Source organism: Choloepus didactylus, chromosome 21, assembly GCF_015220235.1.
Source record: "Choloepus didactylus isolate mChoDid1 chromosome 21, mChoDid1.pri, whole genome shotgun sequence".
Classification (NCBI taxonomy): Eukaryota; Metazoa; Chordata; class Mammalia; order Pilosa; family Megalonychidae; genus Choloepus; species Choloepus didactylus.
Window position 1 is genome coordinate 20,472,995 of NC_051327.1, and position 24,880 is coordinate 20,497,874.

Here is a 24,880-nt window from a genome sequence, read left to right on the forward strand (position 1 = left end):
GGGAGGAAGAGGCAAGAAGTTTCCACAGCACCTTGTTTGATGATTGCTGGTGGTGATCAGTTAGTGGAGGATCCGTTTTTAAAGCACTTTGCATTAATGCCCCCTTGTCAAAGCACGTTAGCTTACACGCTGACCTCTCGCCCTCCGCCTGTTCCAGAGGCCGAGAGGAGTCGCATGTCTGCGCACAGTTCCTGTTGGAGAACAACGGTACTCGTGAGAAGCGGTGACAATTAGCCACCTGCTTCCCGCCAGCCCTTTTCAAACTAACTTTAACTGATTTGTGTCCATGATAAAGTGCTTTTCTATAATTGCCAGTACTCATAAATTCATGTTTTTTTCTTCCTTGAGACTTAAGTCCTTTTCTTTTAAATACGCTCATGTGAAGGCTACCCTTCCTTTAAGCATTTATTATACTGTTATTAATAAAAAGAATGAGCCTCTCCTTACCACACGCACACTGTTTCCATTTGGAAGTATTTGTGAACAGAAAATAGTAGAGTGACAAACAGATCCATCCTGGTGGGTTGCAGAAAAGGGAACCTAAGATCCTATTACAGGTAAATAACAGACCAAAACTTGGACTTCCATGACCAGAGCAAAATCCAACATTATTTTGATGAATTGTGTAAAAATTTGAAAGGCTTTTGAAGACAACACAAGCGATCAGTTGTATTTTAAACATTCCGTTTGTGTCTGTGCCTAGATCCACCCTGTGACACACAGGCAGCTGGCACACTCATCCTGGGACATGTCTCCACTGCTACGCAGGATGTGCCTGCCTCCCTGACCCCTCTGATTGCTGACAGTCACCTCTCCACTCCTCTTCCTGTACCTAAAACCTGCTGCCCTTTGATGCCCAGATTGTTTTCTGCAAAGACAAGATAACCAAAAACTTTCTAATCATCCCCACGATAATACTTCTTCTCTGGATTCTTGCAATCTGTACAGTTCATTCTGGAATTGGATTCCATTATATCAGTATTTATTAGGCAGAATGTTAGTCTTAGATTTGTCCCTATCATGGATCCTACTCTCAGTAAGTTTAAAATCTGTTTGGAGGGTAATATCAATAACTGATAAAAAGTGTGAGCAACTTTACAGGGCAGCAAAGGATAGGTGACAAATGACCGCAGAAAGGAGAGCCGGCCTGGGCCTGGAGCATGGATCCGAGTGGGTGAAGAGGTGGCCGAGGAGCAAATGAGTACATTTAAAGAAGGGGTGGGGTGGGGAGGGAGGTTGGGAGACAAGGAGTGCGGGGTGGAGGGGCTTTAAAGGGGCTGGCGGGTGATAAGACTGGAAAGTTGAGACAGGATCATGGAAGATTTTAAGTGCTAGATGCCCGGAGTTTATAGTATCTCTCTCTTTAAAAAAGAATTTCTATTTTATTCTGTAAGTGATGCTGACCTCAGGGGCTGATGTGTAGAGGGCTTACACAATGACAAGTGCTTTATTCATTTATCCAACAAATAATTGTTTCATGATTAAAATGAATTAGACAAAAGAGATGGATGACAGAGCCTACTGTAATAACCCAGGCATGAGACAGGGGTTACTTGGAATTAAGCAATGGCAGTGGGACTGAAAAGGAGAGATTTAAAAGATATTACAAAAGATGAATTGATGGACTTGATGAGTAAGTGAGTGTGATTAGCAAAAGTGATTCACTTGGCATCACGTTTAGGCTGCATTTTGCCAGCGTAGATTGTAACTAAAATGAAAGCTCTCATGGAGCAGACACTCCATCCTATCTTCCTTTTGTAGGAAGTGTCTATTGTCTTTTTATTCCTTTAAAGGTTTTGGTTGACAGATAATGTTCCACACAGTGTGGCATTTTAAACACTGGCATGTAACTCCCTGATAAGATACAGCTAAGACTGAAGGGTTTGTCTGACTAGAAACAAAAAAAGACCACTTACATTTAGTCTTCAAATCACTATTGCACTTAAAAATATTTTTGAGATAAAATGATCAAATGCTAAAATTTGCCCTTTTAAAGTGTACAATTCAATGTTTTTAGTATATTCACAGAGCTGTGCAGTCATCACCACTACCTAATTCTAGAATATTTTCTTCACCCCAAAAATGAAACCCCACATATGTTAGGAGCCACTCACTCATCCCCTGCCCCAACCCCGGACAACCACTAATCCACTTGCCTTGTTCTAGACATTTCATGTCAATGGAATCCTACAACATGTGGTTTCTTGTGCTTGACTTCTTTCATTTAGCATAATGTTTTCAAGGTTTAGCCATGTTGTAGCATGTGTCAGCTTTGCTGAATATTGATCTGTTGTATGGCTATACCACGTTTTGTTTACCCGTTTAAACCACATTGGTCATCCATTCAGCAGTATGGACATTTGGGTTTGTTTCCACTTTTTGGCTACTACGAATCATGCTTTTGTGAACATTTGTGTACAAGATTTTGTGCAGACATATGTTTTAAATTCTTTTGGGTATATACCTGAGTGGAGTATATACTGGATCATAAGGTAACATTTTGAGGAACTGCCAAAATGACTTCAAAGTGGCTGCACCATTTTACATTCCTACCAGCAAGGTATGAGGGGTTCAATTTCTCCACCTCTGCCAACTTTTGGATTTGTCCATCTTTTTTTTTAAAATTCAGTTTTATTGAGATATAGTCACATACCCTACAGTCATCCACAGTGTACAGTTAGTTGTTTACAGTACCATCATATAGTTGTACATTCACTACCACAATCAATTTTTGAACATTTTCATTACTCCAAAAAAAAAAATAGAAATAAAAGTAAAAAAGAACACCTAAAACATCCCATCTCCCCATTCCTATCCTATTTTTCATTTCATTTTTGTCCCCATTTTTCTACTCATCTCTCCATACACTGGATAAAGGGATGGTGAGCCATGAGGTTTTCACAATCACATAGTCACACCGTGTAAGCTAGATAGTTATGCAGTCGTCTGCAAGAATCAAGGCTACTGGGTTGCAGTTCGACCATTTCAGGTACTTCCTTCTAGCTATTCCAATACACTAAAAACTAAAGATGAATATCTTTTTGCACATAAGAATGCCCTCCAGAGTGACCTCTCAACTCCATTTGAGATCTCTCAGCCACTGAGACTTATGTTGTTTCATTTCTCTTCCCTTGTGGTCAAGGAGACTTTCTCGATCCCACAATGCCGTGCCTAGCTAGGCTCATCCCCAGGTGTCATGTCCTGCATTGCCAGGAGGATTTACACCCCTGGGAGTCAGGTCCCACATAGCGGGGAGGGCAGTGAGTTCACCTGAGGCCCAATTTTGTGAGACGAAAGTATGAAAATTATAAAGCAAGGTAGTATAGGTTTATGTGTCAAAGGCAGAAAGTACATACAGAGAGTTAGAGAAAGGAGAGATCACTGTTGACTTTAGAGATCAGGGAAGAAATAGGATTTGAGCCATAACCCAAAGAATGAATAGGATTTCACTCCTGGACAGTGGTTCAGTGTGTGTAGCCTTCGGCAAGTAACCTCTTTTGGACTCAGTTTCATCACAGGATTTATGGAAGGATTACAGGTGGTAATAGAAGTGAAGTAATTAGCACAGTCTAGCAGAAGGTAAGAGGTGGAGCTCTTCAGAAAACATTGATTGAGTGCCTACTGTGCATTCTATCTCAAGAAATGTTGTCAGATGTCTTTGAAAAGGAACAACATGCAACACGGAGACAAGCCCAGAGGTGAAAATGGCTATGTTGTGGTCTGTGAAGTAAACCATGTTGGGGTGATAAAGCTGGAAAAGTGGATCAAGAGAAGTTGTATTTTGTGCTTTGACCTCCAAGAAAAATAGTTTGAACTTGATCATGTAGGCAGTAGAGACCTTTGAAAAGTTATCAAGACAGATTTTGATAATGTTTTAAGAATACTTTGGATTTGCATCAAGATAAGAAGCAGGAATTGCAGTTGAAGTCTTCTTCTTTGCAGAAAACTTTATTTGATTTGTTTATTGAACATGTTATTTATTTGTCAATCCAAAAAGTACTTTATCAACATTCTGTTTAACAATTTACAAAAGCGAACAGCAGAGTTTTTTTTCCTCTGGCAATCATTACCCTAAACTGATTTAACAGGAGTGAATGTTTCCAAGTAAATCGCTGATGTCTTACCTGTGCCTTTTTTTTTTTTTTTATGCATGTCTTTATATTATTACTCATCTACCCATACACTGGATAAAGGGAGTGTCAGTCACAAGATTTTTACAATCACGCAGTCACATGATAGAAGCTATATAGTTATACAGTCATTATCAAAGATCAAGGCTACTGGATTGCAGTTCAATAATTTTAGGTGTTTCCTTCTGGCTATTCTGATACACTAGAAACTAAAAGGCAATATTTATGTAATGAGTCAGTAGTCATAATTATTTGTTAAATCTTAATTTCTCAGTTACAACTCCTCCCTCTCATTTGATCATTCTCTCAATCTTCAGAAATATCTGGGCAATGACCATTTTAGCTTCTTTGTTCTGGAAAGGGGTGTCAACCTTATGGGGTAGAGGAACCAAACTGTTTGATGTTCTTGGAGAGACTGGTACCTCTGGGTTTCAGGGTGTATCTGGCATAGGAATAATCTGGAGGCCTTAAGCTTCTGAAAAAAATGAACTTAATAAGTAAACCTTTATAGAGTCTTAGAGAGAGCCCAGGGTATTCTTCAGGGTTTTCAGAAATACCGTTGGTTGGGGCTTGGCATTCTGTGACAATTTGTAATACCTGGCTGAAGCTTGCATAAGAGTAACCTCCAGAATGACCTCTCAACTCTATTTGAAATCTCTTGGCCACTGGAACTTTAATTTATTTCATTTCTTTTCCCCCTTTTGGTCAAGAAGGCATTCTCAATCCCACAGTGCCAGGGCCTGGCTCATCCCTGGGAGTCATGTCCCACGCAGGGGGAGGATAGTGAGTTTATTTGCAGAGTTGGCTTAGGGAGAGAGGCCACATCTGAGCAAGAAAAGAGGTTCTCTGGGGGTGACTGTTAGGCACAATTGTAAGTAGGTTTAGCTTTCCCATTGCAGAAATAAGTTTCATAAGGGCAAGCCTCAAGATCAAGGACTTGGCTTATTAAATTGGGAGTCCCTAATGTTTGAGAAAACATCAGGAATTCCCCAGGTGGGAAAGTTTAATAGTTCCACATTTTTTTCCCCATTCCTCAAGGGAACTTTGCAAATACTTTTTAAATTTTCTGCCCCAAATACTCTAGAATGTATCAGGGTCTTATATTAACCTGTACAGAATAGCAAGATCTCATTCCCTATTCTAGGTTTCATGTAATTATGTTTGTTTAAATAAACTGACCAGACAGGTTAAATTAGATAGTGTGCTACAGAAAATTTAAATTTTGGATAAAATAAAGATCTCTTCCTTTGATGTAACACTGAAGTTGAAGTTTTAAAATACAGACATCATTCTTTACCCTGTATTCTGATTTATCTTAGTCCTAACCGAATCTGCTTTATTCATATCTCTAATTGAAGTATGATCTCTTTTTCAGCTTCTTTTAACAGTTGCTGTATGGAGTAAGGCTGACTTTCAGAGCTGTAGAACTCTGATTCTCAGGTGTCACACAGATACCTTAAGTCCCAGGTTATATACAAAGAGCACAGCATCTCAGAATTTTGAAATAACATTTAAAACTCAGGAATAAATGTGACTGCTGAAAGAGCTTACAATCTAGGAACCTTTACAGTGAGCCTTATGAACATTGTGTACTCCTTAATCATCAATTGTCCAAGGTCTGCCTGCTTTCTATTCCCTGAAAACCTGTGCTCTCAGATTCAATTCTCAGTTTGCTCATTATAGTTAGTTTATAATAGTGAGGCCATACAATCTTTGTCCTTTCATTTCTGGCGTATTTCACTCAACATAATGTCCTCAAGGTTCATTCACCTAGTTGCATGCCTCATGACTTCATTCCTTTGTGCAGCTGCTCAGTATTCCATCGTATGTATGTAGCACAGTTTGCCCTTGCACTCCTCAATGTATCCTTAGGCCACCTTCATCCATTGGCAATCAATTGTGAATAATGCCATCATAAACACCAGTGTGCAAATGTCTTATTTGGGTCCCTGCTTTCAGTTCTTCCAAGTATATACCTAGTAGTGGGATTGCTGGATCATATGACAGTTCTACACTTAGCTTCCTCAGGAACCCCCAAACTGCCTTCCAGAGTGACTGCACCATTCTGCATTCCCACCAACAGTGAATAAGTGTACCTATTTCTCCACATCCTCTCCAGCACTTGTTTTTCTGTTTTGTTTTTGTTTTTTGTTTTTGATAATGGCCATTCAAGTAGGTATAAGATGATATCTCACTGTGGTTTTGAGTTGCATTTCCCTAATAGCTAGTGAAGTTGAGCATTTTTTTTTGGTATGCCTTTGAGCCATTTGTATTTTCTCTTTGGAAAAGTGTCTATCCATGTCTTTTGCCCATTTTTAAATTGGTTGTTTGTTTTTCATTGCTGAGTTGTAGGATGCCTTTATATATTGTGGATATTAAACACTTATCTGATATGTGGTTTCCAAATATTGTCTCCCATTTATCTATTGCTTCTTTCATTGCTTGCACTTTGGGTGTAAGGTCTAGGAAACCACCCTCTAGCACAAGATCTCTTATGATGTTTCCCTACATTTCTTCTAAATGTTTTATGGTCTTACCTCTAATGTTTAGGTCTTGAATCCATTTTGAGTTAATTTTTGTATAAGGTGTGAGATAGAGGTCCTCTTTCATTCCTTTGGATATGGATATCCAGTTCTCTAAGCACTGTTTGTTGAAGAGGCTTCTCGGTCCCAGTTTAGTGGACTTGGCCGTCTTACCGAAATTCAATTGTCTGTAGATGAGAGGGTCTATTTCTGAACACTCAATTCGATTCAGTTGGTCAGTATATCTGTCTTTATGCCAGTACCAAGCTGTTTTGACCACTGTATCTTTGTAAGATGTTTTAAAGTCAGGTAGTGTGAGACCTCCTACTTCATTTTTCTTTCTCAAGGTATTTTTAGCAATTCAGGGGACCCTGCTCTTCCAAACAAATTTGATTATTGGGTTTTCTATTTCTGCAAAGTAAGTTGTTGGGATTTTAATCAGTATTGCATTGAATCTGTAAATCAATTTGGGTAGAATTGCCATCTTAACCATATTTAGTCTTCCAGTTCATGACCATGGTATGTCTTTCCATTTATTTAGGTCTTCCTTGATTTCTTTTAGCAATATTTTGTAGTTTTCTATGTATAGGTCTTTTATGTCCTTGGTTAAATTTATTCCTAAATATTTGATTCTTTTGGTTGCTATTGTAAAATGGAATTTTTTTTCTTGATTTTCTCCTCAGATTGCTCACTACTAGTGTATAGAAACACTACTGATTTTTGTATGTTGATCTTGTAGTCTGACCCTTTGCTGTACTCCTTTATTAGCTCTAGTAGCTTTGCTGGAGACTTTTTGGGGTTTTCTACATATAAGATCATGTCATCTGCAAACAGTGAAGGTTTTTTTTCTTCCTTTCCAATTTGAACACCTTTTATTTCTTTTTCTTGCCTAATCGTTCTAGCTAGAACTTCCAGCACAATGTTGAATAACAATGGTGACACTCTTACCTGTGTCTTTTTTCAGTTGACCTGGGGAAATGGAACTTCTCTTATTGAGGTAAATGAAATGTAGTACAAAATGCTATGTATCATCAACTCAGTAGCGTCCTTTTTTTGGGGTAACTCTTTTATTGAGATACAATTCACTCATTTAAAGTGCACAGTTCAGTGGTTTTTAGTATATTCAGAGAGTTGTGCACCATTATCACAGTCCATTGTAGAACATTTTCATCACCCCAGTAAGAAACTGCACACCCCTTAGCTGTTACACTTCATCCTCCCCTTTCTCTCACCATAGGCAAAAAGGAATCTCTTCTCTTTCTCTATGGATTTACCTAGTCTAGATATTTCATATAAATGGAATCATACAATATGTGGTCCTTTGGGACCATCTTCTTTCACTTAGAATAATGTTTTCAAGGTTCATCCATATTGTATCATGTATCAGTTCTCCATTCCTTTTTTTGGCTGAATAATAGTCCATTGTATGAATAGACCACATTTTGTTTATCATTCCTCAATTGACTGATGTTTGGTTTATTTCCACTTTTCAGTTATTGTGAATAATGCTGCTATGAACATGTATGTACATGTTTTTGTGTGGACATATGTTTTCAACTCTCTTGAGTATATACTTTAGGGGAGGAATTTACAGGTCCATCTTCTGATGGATAAACCAAATGTGATGTATTTATACAGTGGAGTATTATTTGGCAATAGGGTGGAATGGCATACGGGTAAGTGCTACATGGATGAACCCTGAAAACATTAGGCTAAGTGAAGGAGCTAGTCACAGAAGGCCACATGTTGTATGATTCCATTCATATGAAATGTGAAATAGACAAATCCATAAGGACAGAAAGTAGATTAATGGTTGCTAGGAGTTGGAGGTGAGGGAATAGGGAGTGGCTGCTAATGGGTGTGGAGCTTCTTTGGGGATGATGAAAATGTTCTGAAGTTAGATAGCAGTGATGGTTGCACAGCTCTGAATATGCTAAAAACCATTGAATTGTACATTTTAAATAATTGAATTTTATGGTTTATGAATTATATCATCATAAAGATGTTATTTTAAAAATTGTATACTTAACGAGATTTTTTTTTCCACTCTCTAGTTAGAGGTAGGACTTAGTAGACTTCCTTTTTTTTAAAAAAAAATTCAATTTTAGTGAGATATATTCACATACCATACAGTCATCCACAGCATTCTATCAGTTGTACACAGTACCATTATATAGCTGTGCATTCATCAGCACAATCAATTTTTGAACATTGTCATTACCACACACAAAAAAGAATAAGAATACAAGTTAAAAAAGAACACCCAAAACATCCCATACCCCCTATCTCTCCCTATTATTCATTTACTTTTTGTTCTAATTTTTCTATTCATCTGTCCATACACTGTATAAGGGGAGTGGGAGCCACAAAGTTTTCACAGTCACACTGTGTAAGCTATATAGTTATACTATCGGCTTCAAGAATAAAGGCAGCTGGTTTGCAGTTCAACAATTTCAGGAATTTCCTTCTAGCTATTCCAATACACTAAAAACTAAAAAGGGATATCTGTATAATGCATAAGAATAACCTCCAGAATGATCTCTAGACTTTATTTGAGATCTCTCAGCCACTGACACATTTCCTTTTTCTTCCCCTTTTTGGTCTGGGACGGCTTTCTCAATCCCATGATGCTGGGGCCAAGCCCATCCCCGCAAGTCATGTCCCATGTTGCCAGGGAGATTTACACCCCTGGGAGTCACGTCCCACGTAGTGGGGAGGGCAGTAACTTTACCTGCTGAGTCCTTGTGACCTTTTGCAATCAGTCTTTCTGCCCCACCTCTGGAACCAGTCAACCACTGATTTACTTTCCGTACTACTGATTAGTGTTAGTCTAAAGTTTTATATGTATGCAATCACACAATGTGTACTTGAGTGTCTTCACTTCTTTTGCCCATCCTGTTTCTGAGATCTGTCCATGCAACAAGCATGTGTCAATAGCTTACTCTTTTTAATTACTGTGCTGTATTCATTGTGGGAGTGTACCACAGTTTACTTATCCAGTCACCTACTGATGGGTTGACATTTGGGTTATAGTTTTTGGCTATGAGTAAAGCTGCAGTGAACTTTCATGGACAAGTCTTTTTGTGAACATGTTTTCTTTTCTTTGGGTAAAAACCTAGGAGTAGCATTACTAGATCATAGGGGAGGTGCTTACTAAACACTTGACCGTGGCTGTACCATTTTATACCGCCATCAGCAGTGTCTGAGAGTGGTAGTTCCTCCACATCTTCATCAACACTTGATATTGTCCGTCTTTTTAATTTCAGTCACTCTAGTGGGTGGGGAGTGGTGCCTTGGTGCTTTCATTGGCAGCTCACTGGTGATGATGATGAACATGCGCATGTTTTCGTGTGCTTTTTTTTTTTTTTTGCCCATTTTTTAGTGGGTGGTTTGCCTTCTGATTATTGAGTTGTAAATGTTCCTTTATACATTCTGGATACAAATCTTTTGTCAGATACATATATTGTGAATACTTTCTATCTCCCTCTCCATATATCTGTCTTGCCATTTATTTTCTTAATGATATCTTTGAAAGAATAGGAGTTTTAGATTTGATGAGGTCTGGCTTATTATTTTCTCTTATGATTATGCTATTTATGTCTTAAAAACCTTTGCCTACCCCAGAGTCATGAGGATTTTCTTCTAGAAGTTTTATAGTTTTAGCATTCACATTTGGATCTATGATCCACTTCAAGTCAGTTTTTTTATGAATGATGTAAGGTATATATCCACCCCCCCCCATATGGATATACATTTGTTCTAGCACCATTTCTGGAAAAGACGATCTTTTTTTTCCTAATTGAATAGGCACTTTTGAAAATCAATTGATTTTACACCTGTGGCTCTAAATTTGAACTTTCTATCCTGTTCCATAGATCTTTATGTTTATATGGTTGATTTACATACTTTTTAATGAAGTAAAATATACTTATAGAAAAATGTGAGTGTGTATAAGTGTATACTCACAGAATTCTCACCAACTGAACACACTTGGTAACCTGGACCCAGATCAGGAAAGAGCATATGGCCAGTGCCCTGACGCCCACCTCCTGGTCCCTTTCCGTCATTACCTCGCCCTCTTAAAGGATGTACACTCGCCTGACTTCGACAGCAAAGCTCAGTTCAGCCAGTTTTTGTCCTTTGTATAAATAGCATCGAACAATATGTACTGTTTGTGTCTTTCATTTAGTATCACATTTGCGAGGTTCATTTTTGTGTGTGGTTATATAGTTTGTTATTCTCATTACTGTGTAGTGTCCGAATTTATGAACCCCACACCTTCATTATATTGACAGGCCTCTTGCTAGTTCTGCCTCTGACTTTTATGAACTGTGCCAGGGCCATTTTACTACACAGTGAACGTATGGATGTGTGAACTCTCATTGAGTGTATACCTAGGAGTAGAATTGCTGGGTCATCATTGATTTCCTTTTTAATTTTAAATAATATCATGAATCATTGTTGGCCACACTGGTTTGAAGATTTTAATGTCATGACAAATTGCTTCATTCTTGCCAATTCAGTTGTCTTGATAAAGTAGCGTATTTTCATGGTTTTCATACAAGAGGTAAATTGGTTCTTATCTGCATCACAGACTTTGCCAGGTCAGATTTTACCCTGACTTAATACAGTGATGTTGACTAATGACTAGCAAAATAATTATAATAATTTTTATAAAATAATTATAAAAGATAATACCATTAAGTACATCAGTGCTATTGAACTTGGTGCTATAAAATGAAAAATAGGAAATAAATTATAAAGGTCTTTGTTTTAGAAGATTGTGTATTTTATGGGTTTTTCGTAAGCATGTGTGGGATTTTGACATGTATTACCTTGCTAAACTTTTGATTACCTTTGGATTTCTGTTGACCTTTCCATACATCAAATTAAGAATCCTTCCTCTGGCAGCATAGTAACCAAAAGAGTGAAAATGGGCTGGCCGTGCGTCTCGTTGTGATTGCTCATTAAAGATTACTTTTATATCCTTGCCTCTTTGTTTGAGGTCTGTCTGTACAATTCTAGCTGTCTTACCTTCTTCCCCTGAAATCTCTCAATTTTCCCATGACCCTAGCACTCATCACCTTGCTTCAAATGACTTCATCAAAAAGCCGCAGATCCATATTTATAGTCTTCAGAACTCCTGTAGGTAGGGATGTGTTTGGATTTCAGTGGTAATCTCCTCCCCATCAACCCTGGATTAGCTCCTTTTAGTGCAGTTAATTTGGTTTCCTTCTTGGGTGATGATCAAATCCAGTTCATCTAATGATAGACTTTTTTTAATTTTTTTATTTTTTTGATAGGCTTTTCTGGGGGTTCAGTTTCTTTCATTCCTGACAAGGTTTAGTTTAGTTTATACTGTAGAACCTAAGGATGATAATCCAGGCATGCTAAGTCAATTTTAAGATGTTGTGAAAAGATGATCTTGGTTTACTACTGTTCAGAATCAAACCCTTTAGCCTGGAAGGAACCCCGGGGTGGGCTCCACGTGTCCTGTTCCTGGAGGCGTCCTCGGAGCTTAGAGCAGTAAATGTTTGTCACCCGGATAAATGGAGTCGCTACTCAGAAACAACAGCTTTGACTACCTGTGGCTTTGGCTGGTCACATTTCCTACTCTTTTTTGCCTCTGTTTTCTCATTAATAAATGAATTATGATAACCGTCACCACAGCCAACATGGAACTGGGTGAACACTGGCCAACAGTGAAGGTGGTGGCGCCTGTCAGACACAGGGAGGGCCGGGTTACACTGCGAGCATTCAGTAAGTTTTAGCTGCTATTATTAGTGATATTTAAGTGAATTAGGTTGTATTTTTTCAAGTTTCACAAAACAAAGACAGTTTCCAGGCAGTCCAGTGTGGTTCCATCGATAGGTTTCAGCCAGTGTTTCTGGCAGCTGAATCAGTCAGATGGTTGCCTGGGAGACAATCTGCTTTCCAGGGTGGTTGCAGAAGCGCAAGCTGCCAACTGCTCATTAGTTCCTGGTTGTAAAACCACCATGAGCTTCTCAGAAGATGCCACCCTGGGCACTGGCGGCTGGAGCGTTGGCATTCATAAATGTGGCCATCACTGCTGGCATCTGAATGAGGGACCTTTGAAAGGAATAAACTAAGTAATTAACTGTCTAGGAACTGATTACTTTTGGATTAGGACTTTAAGTACTTAGACACAAAAGTTAGTCTAATAAAAATCTGGGTTTTCTTATGTTCAAAGGTAAGAAAATATCTGTATGTCATAAAATTACTCCGACACGTTTTTAAATGAGAGAGGCTTAGGTTTACAGAAAAATCATGCAGAAAATAAAGAGTTCCTGCATAACCCCTGCTCCCGTTTTCCCTGTTATTAACAGTTTGCATTAGTGTGGTACTTTTGTTTCAACTGATGAAGCAATATTGTTATAATTACACTATTTATTACAGTCCATGGTGTAAATTAGAGCTCACTCTTTGTGTTGCACAGTCCTGTGATTTTTTAAACTTTTAATTCAGCAACATAAATACAAACTAAAATTGCCCCTTTGAACCACATTCAGAGATAGAAGTAAGTGGTGGCACCCTGATTCTTTTTTTTCCCCCTGCAATTTTATTGAGATACATTCACATACCATACAGTCATCCACAGTGTACATTCAGTTGTTCACAGTATCATCTTCAGTTGTGCGTTCATCACCACAATCAATTTTTGAACATTTTCATTACTCCAAAAAATGATAATAAAAACAAGAATAAAAATAAAAGTGAAAAAGAACACCTAAAACATCCCACCCCCCAAGTACCCTGATTCTTGAGGCCCTGGTAATGGGACATGATTGAAAAACTTCCACTTGGTTTCTTGAAGGCAGAAACTACCATCTGTAGACAGGAATGGTTCTGTAGCGAGGGACTTTAAAGGAGATGCTTTTCTTTTCTTCCGGAGGCCAAGGTGTCTAGGCTGTGACACTTGGGAAGAAATCAAACAAGGGAACAGTGACTTTGGAAATTGCTTCCTGTGAGGCCCGTCTTCTTTCTTCACCCAGAAAGAGGTCATCCTCCTTCAGAGAGTACAGGTTCGATGCTGCAGATTCAGGATATTAGGAAAATTCAAATAAAAATATTGAGTTTGTACTGAGTTATAGATTTTCTTGGAATGTAATGGCCCGATAAATCTTTGGAAATCATCCCTCAAGATGTTAAAATGACTTTGTTCATCTTTGAGGGCTTTGTTCAAGTAAAAAGTTCCAAATGCCCTCTGGACTTTAGACGTCTTTTTTGTTTGACATATACTTTATTTCTCCCCCCTTGCAGTGTTACCTGTGGTTTGAAACTGCAGGGAACATTTTATTTCCATACAGCCAATGAAATGTCACTAATGTTACCTTAAGAAATAGCGTGAATACATTCTGAAGAAGGAGCCTCCGCCAGGAGTGGTGGGTAGAGCTGCCAGGCGCTGGGCTCCTTGCGGGCTGTGGGATGGGAGGCGAGCACATCACAGTGGAGGCGCTTGCAAAACCATCTCATTCATTCATTCATTCATTCAAGCAATTGTCCATTCATTTCAGCAGGCATTTGTTGAGTCGTGCCGGACACCATGCTGGTGCTGGAAGCGTAATGATTCAGAAGATGGTCTCTGCCTTCTTGGCACTTACATTCTCGTGGGTAATTAGCTTAAAAAAAAAAGGGTATTCTCTGTGTGCGAGGCATTGTGCCAAGCACTGAGGCTACAAAGGCGGACAAGAAAGACACAGACCTCATTTCGGGGAGCATTACATTCTCCAGGGGGGGAGGCAGACATTTAGCAGTATACAAATAAAGGATTTGTTTCAGACTGTGGTAAGAGCTGTGAAGACGCGGCGCCGATGTACTGTGGGATGAGGGGAAGTGGAGGTGGCTGCGGACTCTTTCGGACTCTTTCGGACTCTTTCGGGCTTTTAATGCTTTCACCCGCACATGTCAATACGAGCCCCTGCCCTTGTATGTCACCTGCCCCATGTTGCTGAAAGTAGAGAATAGTGTATGTCAAAGAGCTTTTCAGATGAGAAAGGGCCCCACAAATGGTATTAGTGTTTGCTGCTGGGCCCAGAGGCCAGGCAGGGGGCGGCCCCTCACCCCCTGTCCCGGGCTGGGCTCTGCCCTGTGGCCAGGCCGCCGCCTTCAGTGCCTGGGGACAGGCTGAACTCTGGCACACGGCAAATGATTTCAGTCAACTGAATGATTCCAAATATTTCACCTGATTTTGCCAGTCATTGTTTAATTTAAACTTACAGAAGATGAAGGTACAGCAGTAACTTCCACAACTCATGTGTGCAAAGCAGGATTGTCAGTTTACCAGAGATTCACTGTCACCCCCAAAACCAATAGGGACGACTGATGGTTGCTAAACTTTGTTTTGCTAACTTGGACAATCTTTCCTACAAGAAGAAATAGTTTTATCATCTAATGGTGTCTGAATAGTGGGAATGTGTGTATGTGTAAACTTATTGAGAAGGACTAGAGAGGTTGTTTATTTCAATAAGCAAAGATTGGAAGGGAGTCGGGGGTTAGACTTCAGTTCTGTGGTATGGGCTCGAGAATGTCCGCGTGCTGAATTTGTTGATGTAACTGAAATGTGTATTTTTTTTCTCTTAGTGCAAATTTGAGAATTTCCTAAGCTTGTTTCAGAATTGAGAGATTATTGACTCTGGTAGAGTGGCCTAGAAAGTGGCACGGTAGTGAAACACACTGAATAGAAAACCTTGCTTGTTGCCTTTAGCAGGGATTCCGTTTTTCCCCTTTTTGTAGCTTAAAGGACCCTCCCCACCCCCTCGACCCTCCCAGGTAGATAAAAAAGTGAGTGTTAGATTTAAGAGTGAAATGAAGCTAACATACATTAAAATTAAGTGCATACTATGTGTTGGCAGCTATCCCAGCTGACAAATTACATTTTTGAATAAATGAAAATTTTACTTAGATGTTTTAAATTATTGAAATGATATCTTAATTTTCTGTTTTTGTCACAGTTGTTCTCTTTGGCTTATTTTTTTTTGTTTCTTATTCATCACAAAAGCCTCTAGTGTGAGCCTGTTATGTGGCCAGTGCCAAAGGACGCCCATCTGTAAAGGGGTGGACGCCGGGGTTCCTGTCCCAGAGGAGCTTCACCGAGCTGGGGTGACAGAGCCACCTGTATGAAAAGGCACTGAGTTCTAAACCACAGGGTTCTTTGTTTTTGTTTCTTTTTCGTCACAAGATTGCAGATGGCTAGAATAGTGATTCCCAGATCAGTGAAAACATTTATTTAAATGTGGGGGCCAACGTTTTATTTTGCCAAGATAGTTAAAACTATCACCATTCTTGGCCACCTCATAAAAAGAATATTTTAACACATACGAAAAATAGGAAAGATCTAACCAGAACAAGGGACAGCAGTTAAAATTAAATAGTTTTGTGAAATCCTTACTGCATCATCCTCACTCTTCTGATTTGGCCCTGGTGAAGAGTGTTGCCACAGAGTGACATTTGGGGGGCACATTCCTGAAAGGGGAGGTGTCGCTGAGCAAGTGGGCCCTGCCTGGGCCTGGGAGATGGAGCATGGGGAAGAGAGGGGCTGTCCAGTGGGTTGAGTAGCAAGAATAACACCTAGAGGTAGGAATGGTGGGGTGTGTATGAAGGATAATGAACTGAACTATGCTTTGAGAGTGGTAGGAAATAAAAGTGATACTAGGGGAACAGAAATCCTTAAAACTCAGGGAGAAATCTGGATTTGCAGTGAAACATAAAATGGAGCCATTGTAGGTTTCTTCTTATGCAGCTGTTATCATCCTCTTTTTTTTAATTTGAAATACTTCCGAACATACAGGACAATTGCCAAAATAATAACAAAACCCACAGAGAGAACACCACACCCCTCCCACTTACCAAAATCCACCAGCTTTCAACATTTTGCTGCATTTGCCAAATCATTCTATATAATGATCCGTGTGTTTCCATCCATCTACTCACCCAGTCATCCATCACCGTGGTGGTTTTGGGGGCCTAGGAACACGAAAGTGACATTTCAGAGATTGATCCGGCAGCTATGGCAGTCTGGAGTGGGGGCTCATGGGTTAAGCTGTGAGCAGCAAAGCTGAGAATGGGGGGGTGGGGGGTGCACCAAAGTGGGGGAAGGACAAATTCCAGAGACATTGAGAAGAAAGATGTTAGAGGGCTGGGGCACATTTAAATTTAAGAGTAAAAGGGAGGAATAAAAAAATAAGTTTTTTAGCCTTGGAGAATAGAAAAATAGTGGAAGTATTAATACAAATTAGGAAATTTCTTAAGTTGATATTCTAAAGTACTAAATCTGTGTTGTAGCTCATTCTGGGAGTGGGTGAAACCATGAAAACAGTATTTTTGTGACCCTGTGCTTTTGTCAAGGACCTGAGAGAGAAACTCGTCTTGTAAATTGAATGTTCCGCCTGTTAGCAGAGCCCTCTCTGTCCACGTGTTTTCAGGTACTGAACATTAGGTAATTTGCTCTTTCCATAAGCCCAGCACTAGGAAACTAGGCAAGTGATGAGGAATTATGGGATGTAAAAGACATGATTTGTCCAAGGTTGAGGACATGAGTTGGAGTTGAAGCAACTATACAATGGTCTACACTGAAAAATAGCCTATTTTTCTGTAAGAGTAACACATATGATACTTTCTTATGTTGACATACACAGACTGTGCCCTCCATGAAGGGGAGGACAATGTCTCTTTTGTTCATTGTTGTATCTCCGAACCTCATTCATTATTGGCATATAACGCTTGCTTGTTTAAAAATGAGTGGTAGATCTAGATAGAGCATGATTTTATGCTGTGCAATAAATCACCTTTTATCATCGTATCTCCCAGAGTGGACAAAGGACATTCTATCTTGGGCTCACAAAATTCTTTTAGTGAGGGAGGGAAGTCATAAGCTGTTAACTAAAGGAGATTCAGCATGACCCTGAATGATCTTTGCACAAAACTGAGGCAGAATTTTCTCTGTGCTAACGCTACTGAGACCTCCTCCATTTTATGATGTAACCAAATTCCACTGGAATGAGCCTTAAATTAAAACATTGCTAGTAGCCTTGTAAATATGAACAAAGATTAATCTTTTTCAAGATAAATGACTAGAATTATTCCAGACAGAAGCAATTCAGCGCCAGCTTCAGAATTCAGACTTACCCACCAGAATCATTGGATGATATCTGGGACGGGTCAGAGTGTGAAAGGCCTGGAGCTGCAGTGGGACGGCACTGCAGAATTTCAAGAAGGAAAGAGACCCACAAGATTTGAGTTTTGAAAAGATCACTTTGTGTTGGTGAGAGGAGAGAGATGTTGGGAGCTTAGACGAAGATGGAGACTGAGAAGTCAACAAATGTGAGAGAGAGAGGTAAAAGGGTGGCACTTAGGTTTCTGGCTTGTGCGGTTGGTGGGGGTTGGCGATGTTCTCTGGAGTGCTGACTCCTGGGAGAGGACAAAGGTTTTAGGCAGGGGAGGGAGGTCACAACTTCAGTTTCGGATGAAGAGTTTGGGCTGAAGAGCCCTTGAGACAGTCCAAGCTTTGGGAAAGAAAAAGGAAGTTGAAGGAAACAAATAAAACATCACAGGCTCATTGTGGAGAGTTTAGAGGTAGTTGATTTTAAATTAATGTTAGAAAATCAATCATTTTCCTGTATCCAAGTATCAATCAGAAAATGTAATGAAAGGAAAGATCTCTTTCACAATAGTAATACAAACCAAAATACTGAGGAGTAAACCCAATTAGCAATGTGGAAAATCTTTATGAAATACTTTCAAACTTCACTTAAAGGCATAAAAGAACTTAATAAATGGAAACTGCTACATTTAAGAAGGGAATATTCAATGTAGTAAAGAAGGAAATTCGCAAATTTACTTCTAAGTCATTTTTTTAAACTTGCCCTGAATGATCTAAAGTTCAATGGGAAAAATAAGCATTTGCAAGTAGCCTGGAAAATGCTGAAAAAAGGGTAATGGTGAGGTTTTAGGGGCATCTGTTTTCTACTTGCATATTTCTATGTTTTCATTTTTATAATTATATATTGCTTTTGTAATTAGAGAAGAAAGAAATAAAATACCAGCAGGAGCTGTAATAAATTATGATCTGTCTACAAAAAAGACTGAGGCAGATATATATATTTTTCATTGGAAAGGAATTATAAAGATTACACTGAAGAGGAAACCTTACCACCAGCTTTAAATAAAAAGGATTATCAGGAATACTATGAACAATTGTTTGCCAACAAAATGACAACTTTGATGAAAGAGACATATTTCTAGAGCACAAACTAAAACAGCTTAGATCTATACCAAGTAGAGAGATTGAATTAATAATTAAAAACAGTTCCCACAAAGGAAATCCCAGGCCCAGAGAGCATTATAGATGGATTCTACCAAACATTTAAAGAATTATTATCAGTTCGTCACAGACTCTTCCAGGTGGTGGTGTTGGTGGGCAGTGGAAGAGGGAATACTTCCGAATTCATTCTATGAGGCCAGTATCGCCCTGGTAACAGAACCAGACAAAGTCACCACAAGAAAAGAAAACCACAGACAAATATTCCTTACAGATACAGATACAAATTCCTTAACAAAATACCAGCAAACTGAATCTAACATATTAAAAAATAAAAAAGCATTACACATTAGGACCAAGTGGAATTTATCCCAGGAATGCAGAGTTGGCTTAACATCTGAAAATCAGTTAATGTAATGTCATATAAATATATAAAGGAAAAGAAAAACACATACTAGATGAAGGAAAAGCTTTTGACAAAATCCAACACCCATTCCTGAAAAAACCCTCACAACCTAGCAACTGTGCTCAAACTCATAAGAGGCATCTATGAAAAACCCACAGCTAAGATCACACTTATGGTTGAAAGACTGAATGCTTTCCCCCCCAAGGCAAGGATGTCTGCCAATTCTGTTCAAAACTGATACTGGGCAATTAGGCAAGGAAAAGAAATAAAAGGCATCCAGATTAGAAAGGAAGAGGTAAAACTATTTCTGTTTGCAAATGGCATGGTCTTTTATATTGAAAATCTGAAGGAATCTACAAAATAAGTATTAGAGCTAAAACCAGTTCAGCAAGTTTGCAGGATACAAGATGAATATACAAAAATCAGTTGTATTTCTGTATATTAGCAACAAATGATCTGAAAATGAAATGAAAACAATTCTGTTACATGAAAAAGAATAAAATACTTAAGGAAAAACTTAACAAAAGAAGTGCAAAACTTAGACTCTGAAAACTACAAAACAACACTAGAAGAAATTAAAGACATAAATAAATAGAAAGAGATCCCATGTTTATGGATTGGAAGATTTAATATTAAGATGGCAATGCTTCCCAAATTGATCTACAGATTTAGCACATTCCTATCAAAATCCCAGCTGGCTTTCTGCAGAAATTGGCAAGCTGATTCTAAAATTCAAATGAAAATTCAGTGGACCCAGAATACTCAAATCTCGAAAAAGAAGAATAAAGTTGGAGGACTCACACTTCCAAATTTCAAAACTTACTTCAAAGCTGAAGTAATCAAGACAGTGTGGTATTAACAAAGGATAGACATATAGATCAGTGGATTAGAATTGGGAGTCCACAACTTGGTCAATTGACTTTGACCAAGGTGCCAAGACAATTCAGTGGGAAAAGAAGAGCCTCTTCAATAAATGGTGCTGGTACAATTGGCATAATTGTATATCCACCTGCATACACACCATACACAAAAATCAACTCAGTGGATCACAGGCCTAAAGGTAAGAGCTAATACTACAAAATTCTTAGAAGAAGTAAATCTTCGCAACCTTGGGTTAGGCGAAGCTTTCTGAGTTAGGACACCAAAAGCACAAGCAACCAAAGAACAGGTAAAGTAGACTTTCGTGCTTCAAAGGACACCTTCAGGAAAATGAAAAGACAACTCAAAATAGGAGAAAATATTTGAAAATCATATGTCTAGTAAGGTACTTAAATTCAGAATAGATAAAGAACTCTTGGAACTCAATAATAAAAAGACAAATAACCCAATTAAAAATAGGCAAGACGTCTGAAAAGACATTACATCAAAGAAGAGATACAAATGGCCAGTATGCACATAAAAAGATGTTCAGCATCATTAGTCATCAGGGAAATGCAAACCAAAACCAGAATGAAATTTGCCACTCACTCGGATGGATAAAATAAAGACAGACAATAACAAGATTGGCAAGATGCGGAGAAACTGGAACTCTTGTGCATTTCCGGTAGGAATGGTGTAGCCACTTTGGAAAACAGTCTGGCAGTTCCTGAAAATATTGAAAATAGAGTTACCTTATGACCCAGTAATTTCACCCCTAGGCATATCCAAGGGAAATGAAAACATAGGTCCACACAAAACTTGTACACGAATGTCCAAAGGCAGAAGCAACCGAAGTTGTCCATTCCATCAACAGATGAAGTGGATAAACAAAAAATGTTGTCTGTCCATACGATGGACTATTATTTAGCCACAGAAAGGAATGAAACAGTGATTCAGGCTAAAATGTGGAAAAACATTAAACACCTTAAGCTAAGTGAAAGAAGCCAGTCCCCAAAGATCATATGTTGTATGATTCCATTTATATGAAATGTCAGAACAGGTAAATGCAGAGTAGAAAGTAGATTAATGGTTGCCCAGGCTGGGGGTGGTGCTGTGGGGTTGGGGAGAAATGGGGAGTGACTGCTAATGGGTATGGGGGCGATGAGAATGTTCCAACATTGATTATGGTGATGATTGCACAGCTCTGAGTACGCTAAATACCACTGACTGGTGCACTTAAGTGAGTGAATTGCATGGTGAGTGAATAATAGCTCAATGAAGGTGTTATATTTAAAAATATACTCATATGTGCAAAGCTGGCAGAACAGTCTATCTTGTGGACACATTTTTGTAAATAATAATATAGTTATAAATTCATAATAAAACATTATGTTCTTAAAAATTGGCAAAATTTGTGAAGCAGTGCAAAAGGGGAAACTGTTTTCTCCCTCAATACAGTACCCAGTACCTTCATCTCACTGTAGCAGTCTGGTGAGAAAATTTCTTACCAGTGGTTGATACTACCTCATTAGTAAAACAGTAACAAGAACACAGGCATTTATTGTGTTCCTTCTGTATGCCAACACCATGCTAAATTGCTAACGTGCATTTTGTCGTTTATTTATCAACACACCCTGAGGCTGGCCCTGTATTTTCTACCACTCCTTGCTTTCTGGGCTCCCACATAGCAAAGTCCATATGTATACAATTGTGTTATTTATCAAAATATCAGAAATGCACAGTTCTTTTCTTTGTTGTTGGCAGTAGCGATAAAGGTTAATGCTCCAGGTCTTGATTTGGGTTGGTTTTCAGTGTGAGCCCACACAGTATATGAGTACATTGATACATCCATCTGTATATATTTAATGATGTATTAAATATACCCATCTGTATGTATTTAACTTTAAACTAGAACATTTTGAATTTGTTTTAGTGGATCCCCGATTTGAGGAGAAAACACTTTTTAGTTACTTGTTGGTTTTTTGTTTAATGTGGTACTAAATTTGAGAGACAAATTGGCAAAGATCATTTTTAGAATTTTTTTTCCCATTGCAAATACAGAGTAGTTATGGTGGAAATTGTGTCCCTAAATGCTAACCCTAGTTTTTTTTTTTAACCTTTTTTTTTTTAGTATTATGTGCCAAGAACCTTGCAAAGAAAGACTTCTTCAGTAAGTAAACTTCTGTTTTTGCTTTTTTACAATATTAATATTCTTTACGTATTTCTGAAATTTTAAACATTTTTAAAAATACTGGGTGTATTCTCCTAAAAGCCCTGCCCTTATCTAAATAGAAATCCGTGGTCTGATGACCTTCATTTCCCAGTTGGCTACACCCTAGGGGCTTGTTGGCTCAAAGGCAGGGAACTTGCATATACCAGAAAAACTCACTCGCTCACTCCCTCTGAGCCCACACCCTGTCCCTGCCTCTCCGCCCATCAGCGTGTTCCTTGCTGCTGCTAGAGCACGTGTCCTCCGCTCATTTTCCTAGAGAAGAACTGGGCTCGAGTAAAATGGTTAGCCAGATTTTATAAATTCAATCATATTTTAAATGCCCTGTAATGAACTTTGGGAGCAAATATAAAGACAGAATCTTTTTCAAAAGGAAAGAATTACCCTGGAACTTCAGTTTCACCTACTTGAAGTAAGTGCTTGTGGCTCTGAATCCTTGCCGGTTTCCTGATCCCGCTTCCTGATCCTTGCGGGAACGCAGCCCAGTTCCCAGGTGGTATCGTTCACGTTTGCTAGATGAAGCAACTCAGGCTCAGCGGCTCAATCCAAGCGGTTACACAGCTCCCGAGTCGTGGCTCGGATCCAGGGCTGTCTCAGAAACCTTGCAGCTTGCCACCTTTCTGCTCTAGAGCTGTCTGATTCATACTTGCCTATTTATATAGGAACGTCCCTGATTAAGGTTTGGCAAATTCCTGCTTCCATTGATAAAACAGATAAAGATCAGTAAACAAGATTTCTGGGTATCATTATGATATTTTAGAAAGTATAAGTGCAATTAATTACAGATGCCTTTTCCTCCACCGAATTAGCCCTACTTAGTACTCATCAGAAAAGGAAATTTGAATTTAAGCCTGTTTTTATAATTTTCTTTTCATATCCTCAAAAATCTGGGGTGGGGGTGATGTCACACTGGATTGCCTTTTTAGATAGCTAAATAGAAATCACTTATTTGCTGATCGAAAGTAACCTTCATTTAGAGCACAGATCACACAGGTGTGATCTTCCCCAAATGACGCCCTCGAAGCTCTTTAGCATGAAAGACTGTGCTCTGTGCTGCCAGCGGCAGAGCTGTAGTATCCCCCAGGGGTGACTGTCCCTCTCCTCTAGGACTTCCCGACCCTTTTGCCAAGATTGTTGTCGACGGGTCCGGGCAGTGCCACTCAACTGACACGGTGAAGAACACGTTGGACCCCAAGTGGAGCCAGCACTATGACCTGTGAGTCGAGCCGTTTGGGCAGTGGCCGGGTAGCAGGGGGCTAGCTTTCAAGAGAATTTAGGGGGAAGAAAAAGCATTCATAACTTAGTAGTAGTAACAGAAGTAGATGGTTAAGTGAATACATACGGCTAATTTCAGAATTCATACATGGGCTTGGAGCTTTTGCATTTGACATTTTCATTGATTTTTTTCGTTTTGCCCCTGTGGCTGCGATCCTCGAACTTGGCCATCTCCTGGCCATTTTAGCAGGAAAGAAGGCCCGAGGGTTCACGTCCCCTTATGCTAATGTTTTTCAGTGAGACCCTAAACTCACTAGTAGAGTTTTTACCTAAGAAAATGTATTATTGTGACTATATATTTCTTTTGATGTGATTATATTTGTACCATATATTTTTTTGTAAGAGAGAATATAGTTTTGTATGCTTGAGTGTATATAAACCCACAGACCATCATACAGTTTCTTACATTCATTGAAAACCCCCTATTTTTGATGCACCCATCTTTTCATGTCCCTGCTAAGAAATTTTCATCAGAGGATTACTGAGTGGTTATTGTTTTATTTATCAACACAAATTGTACCATGTTTGGGCGGGAGTTTTAATAGATCAGATTCAGTTTCTGTTACACGGAGGTACCTATCGTGTCTTAGAAAATGACTGTTAATTCTTGTCCATAAGCTTCCTTCTGTGGTTGACTGGCACTGAAATAAGTGGGGGTTTAGAATCTTAGTATGCTTGCGTGCACTTTGGATGGATCTAGGGCTTATATATTCAGTCCTTTGTTGCAAAATAGTATTGGATGTTAAGCCTAATTGGTGGGAATTTATGAATCACAACACTGTCCTAGGAACTACTAAAATAGAGTAAGTCTCCTTATAAGATTGTTATTCTCATGTGGCTGTCTGTTCCTTGCATAACCGATCGTAGTCCTTTTTCCAGCTGCCTGAAGTTAGTAGACCTGTATTTACTGCTCACCTGTTAAATGAGGATTTAAAGTAGTTAAAGGATTCCTCTGTACTAACAAGTCCATCAGATAAAATATGAATCAGAGATCATAATTCAGAAATAAAGTTCAAAATGAGGGTGTATCTTCTTTTCAGATACGTGGGGAAAACTGATTCGATAACGATCAGCGTGTGGAACCACAAGAAAATTCACAAGAAGCAGGGAGCGGGCTTCCTGGGCTGTGTGCGGCTGCTCTCCAACGCCATCAGCAGATTCAAAGACACCGGCTGTAAGAAC

General features: G+C 39.0%; 1 protein-coding gene across 5 annotated transcripts in view; it reads left to right on the forward strand.

Annotated features, from left to right (window-relative positions):
* The window catches only part of SMURF1 (SMAD specific E3 ubiquitin protein ligase 1), a 102,455-nt gene that overhangs the window by 53,035 nt on the left and 24,540 nt on the right, over positions 1 to 24,880 (forward strand). For all 5 annotated transcript variants that reach the window (XM_037814828.1, XM_037814829.1, XM_037814827.1 and 2 more), the window contains exons 2-4: positions 22,325 to 22,363; positions 23,531 to 23,639; positions 24,739 to 24,872. In XM_037814828.1, coding sequence (XP_037670756.1) covers positions 22,325 to 22,363; positions 23,531 to 23,639; positions 24,739 to 24,872 — 282 coding nt within the window. The remainder of the gene's footprint in view (positions 1 to 22,324; positions 22,364 to 23,530; positions 23,640 to 24,738; positions 24,873 to 24,880) is intronic.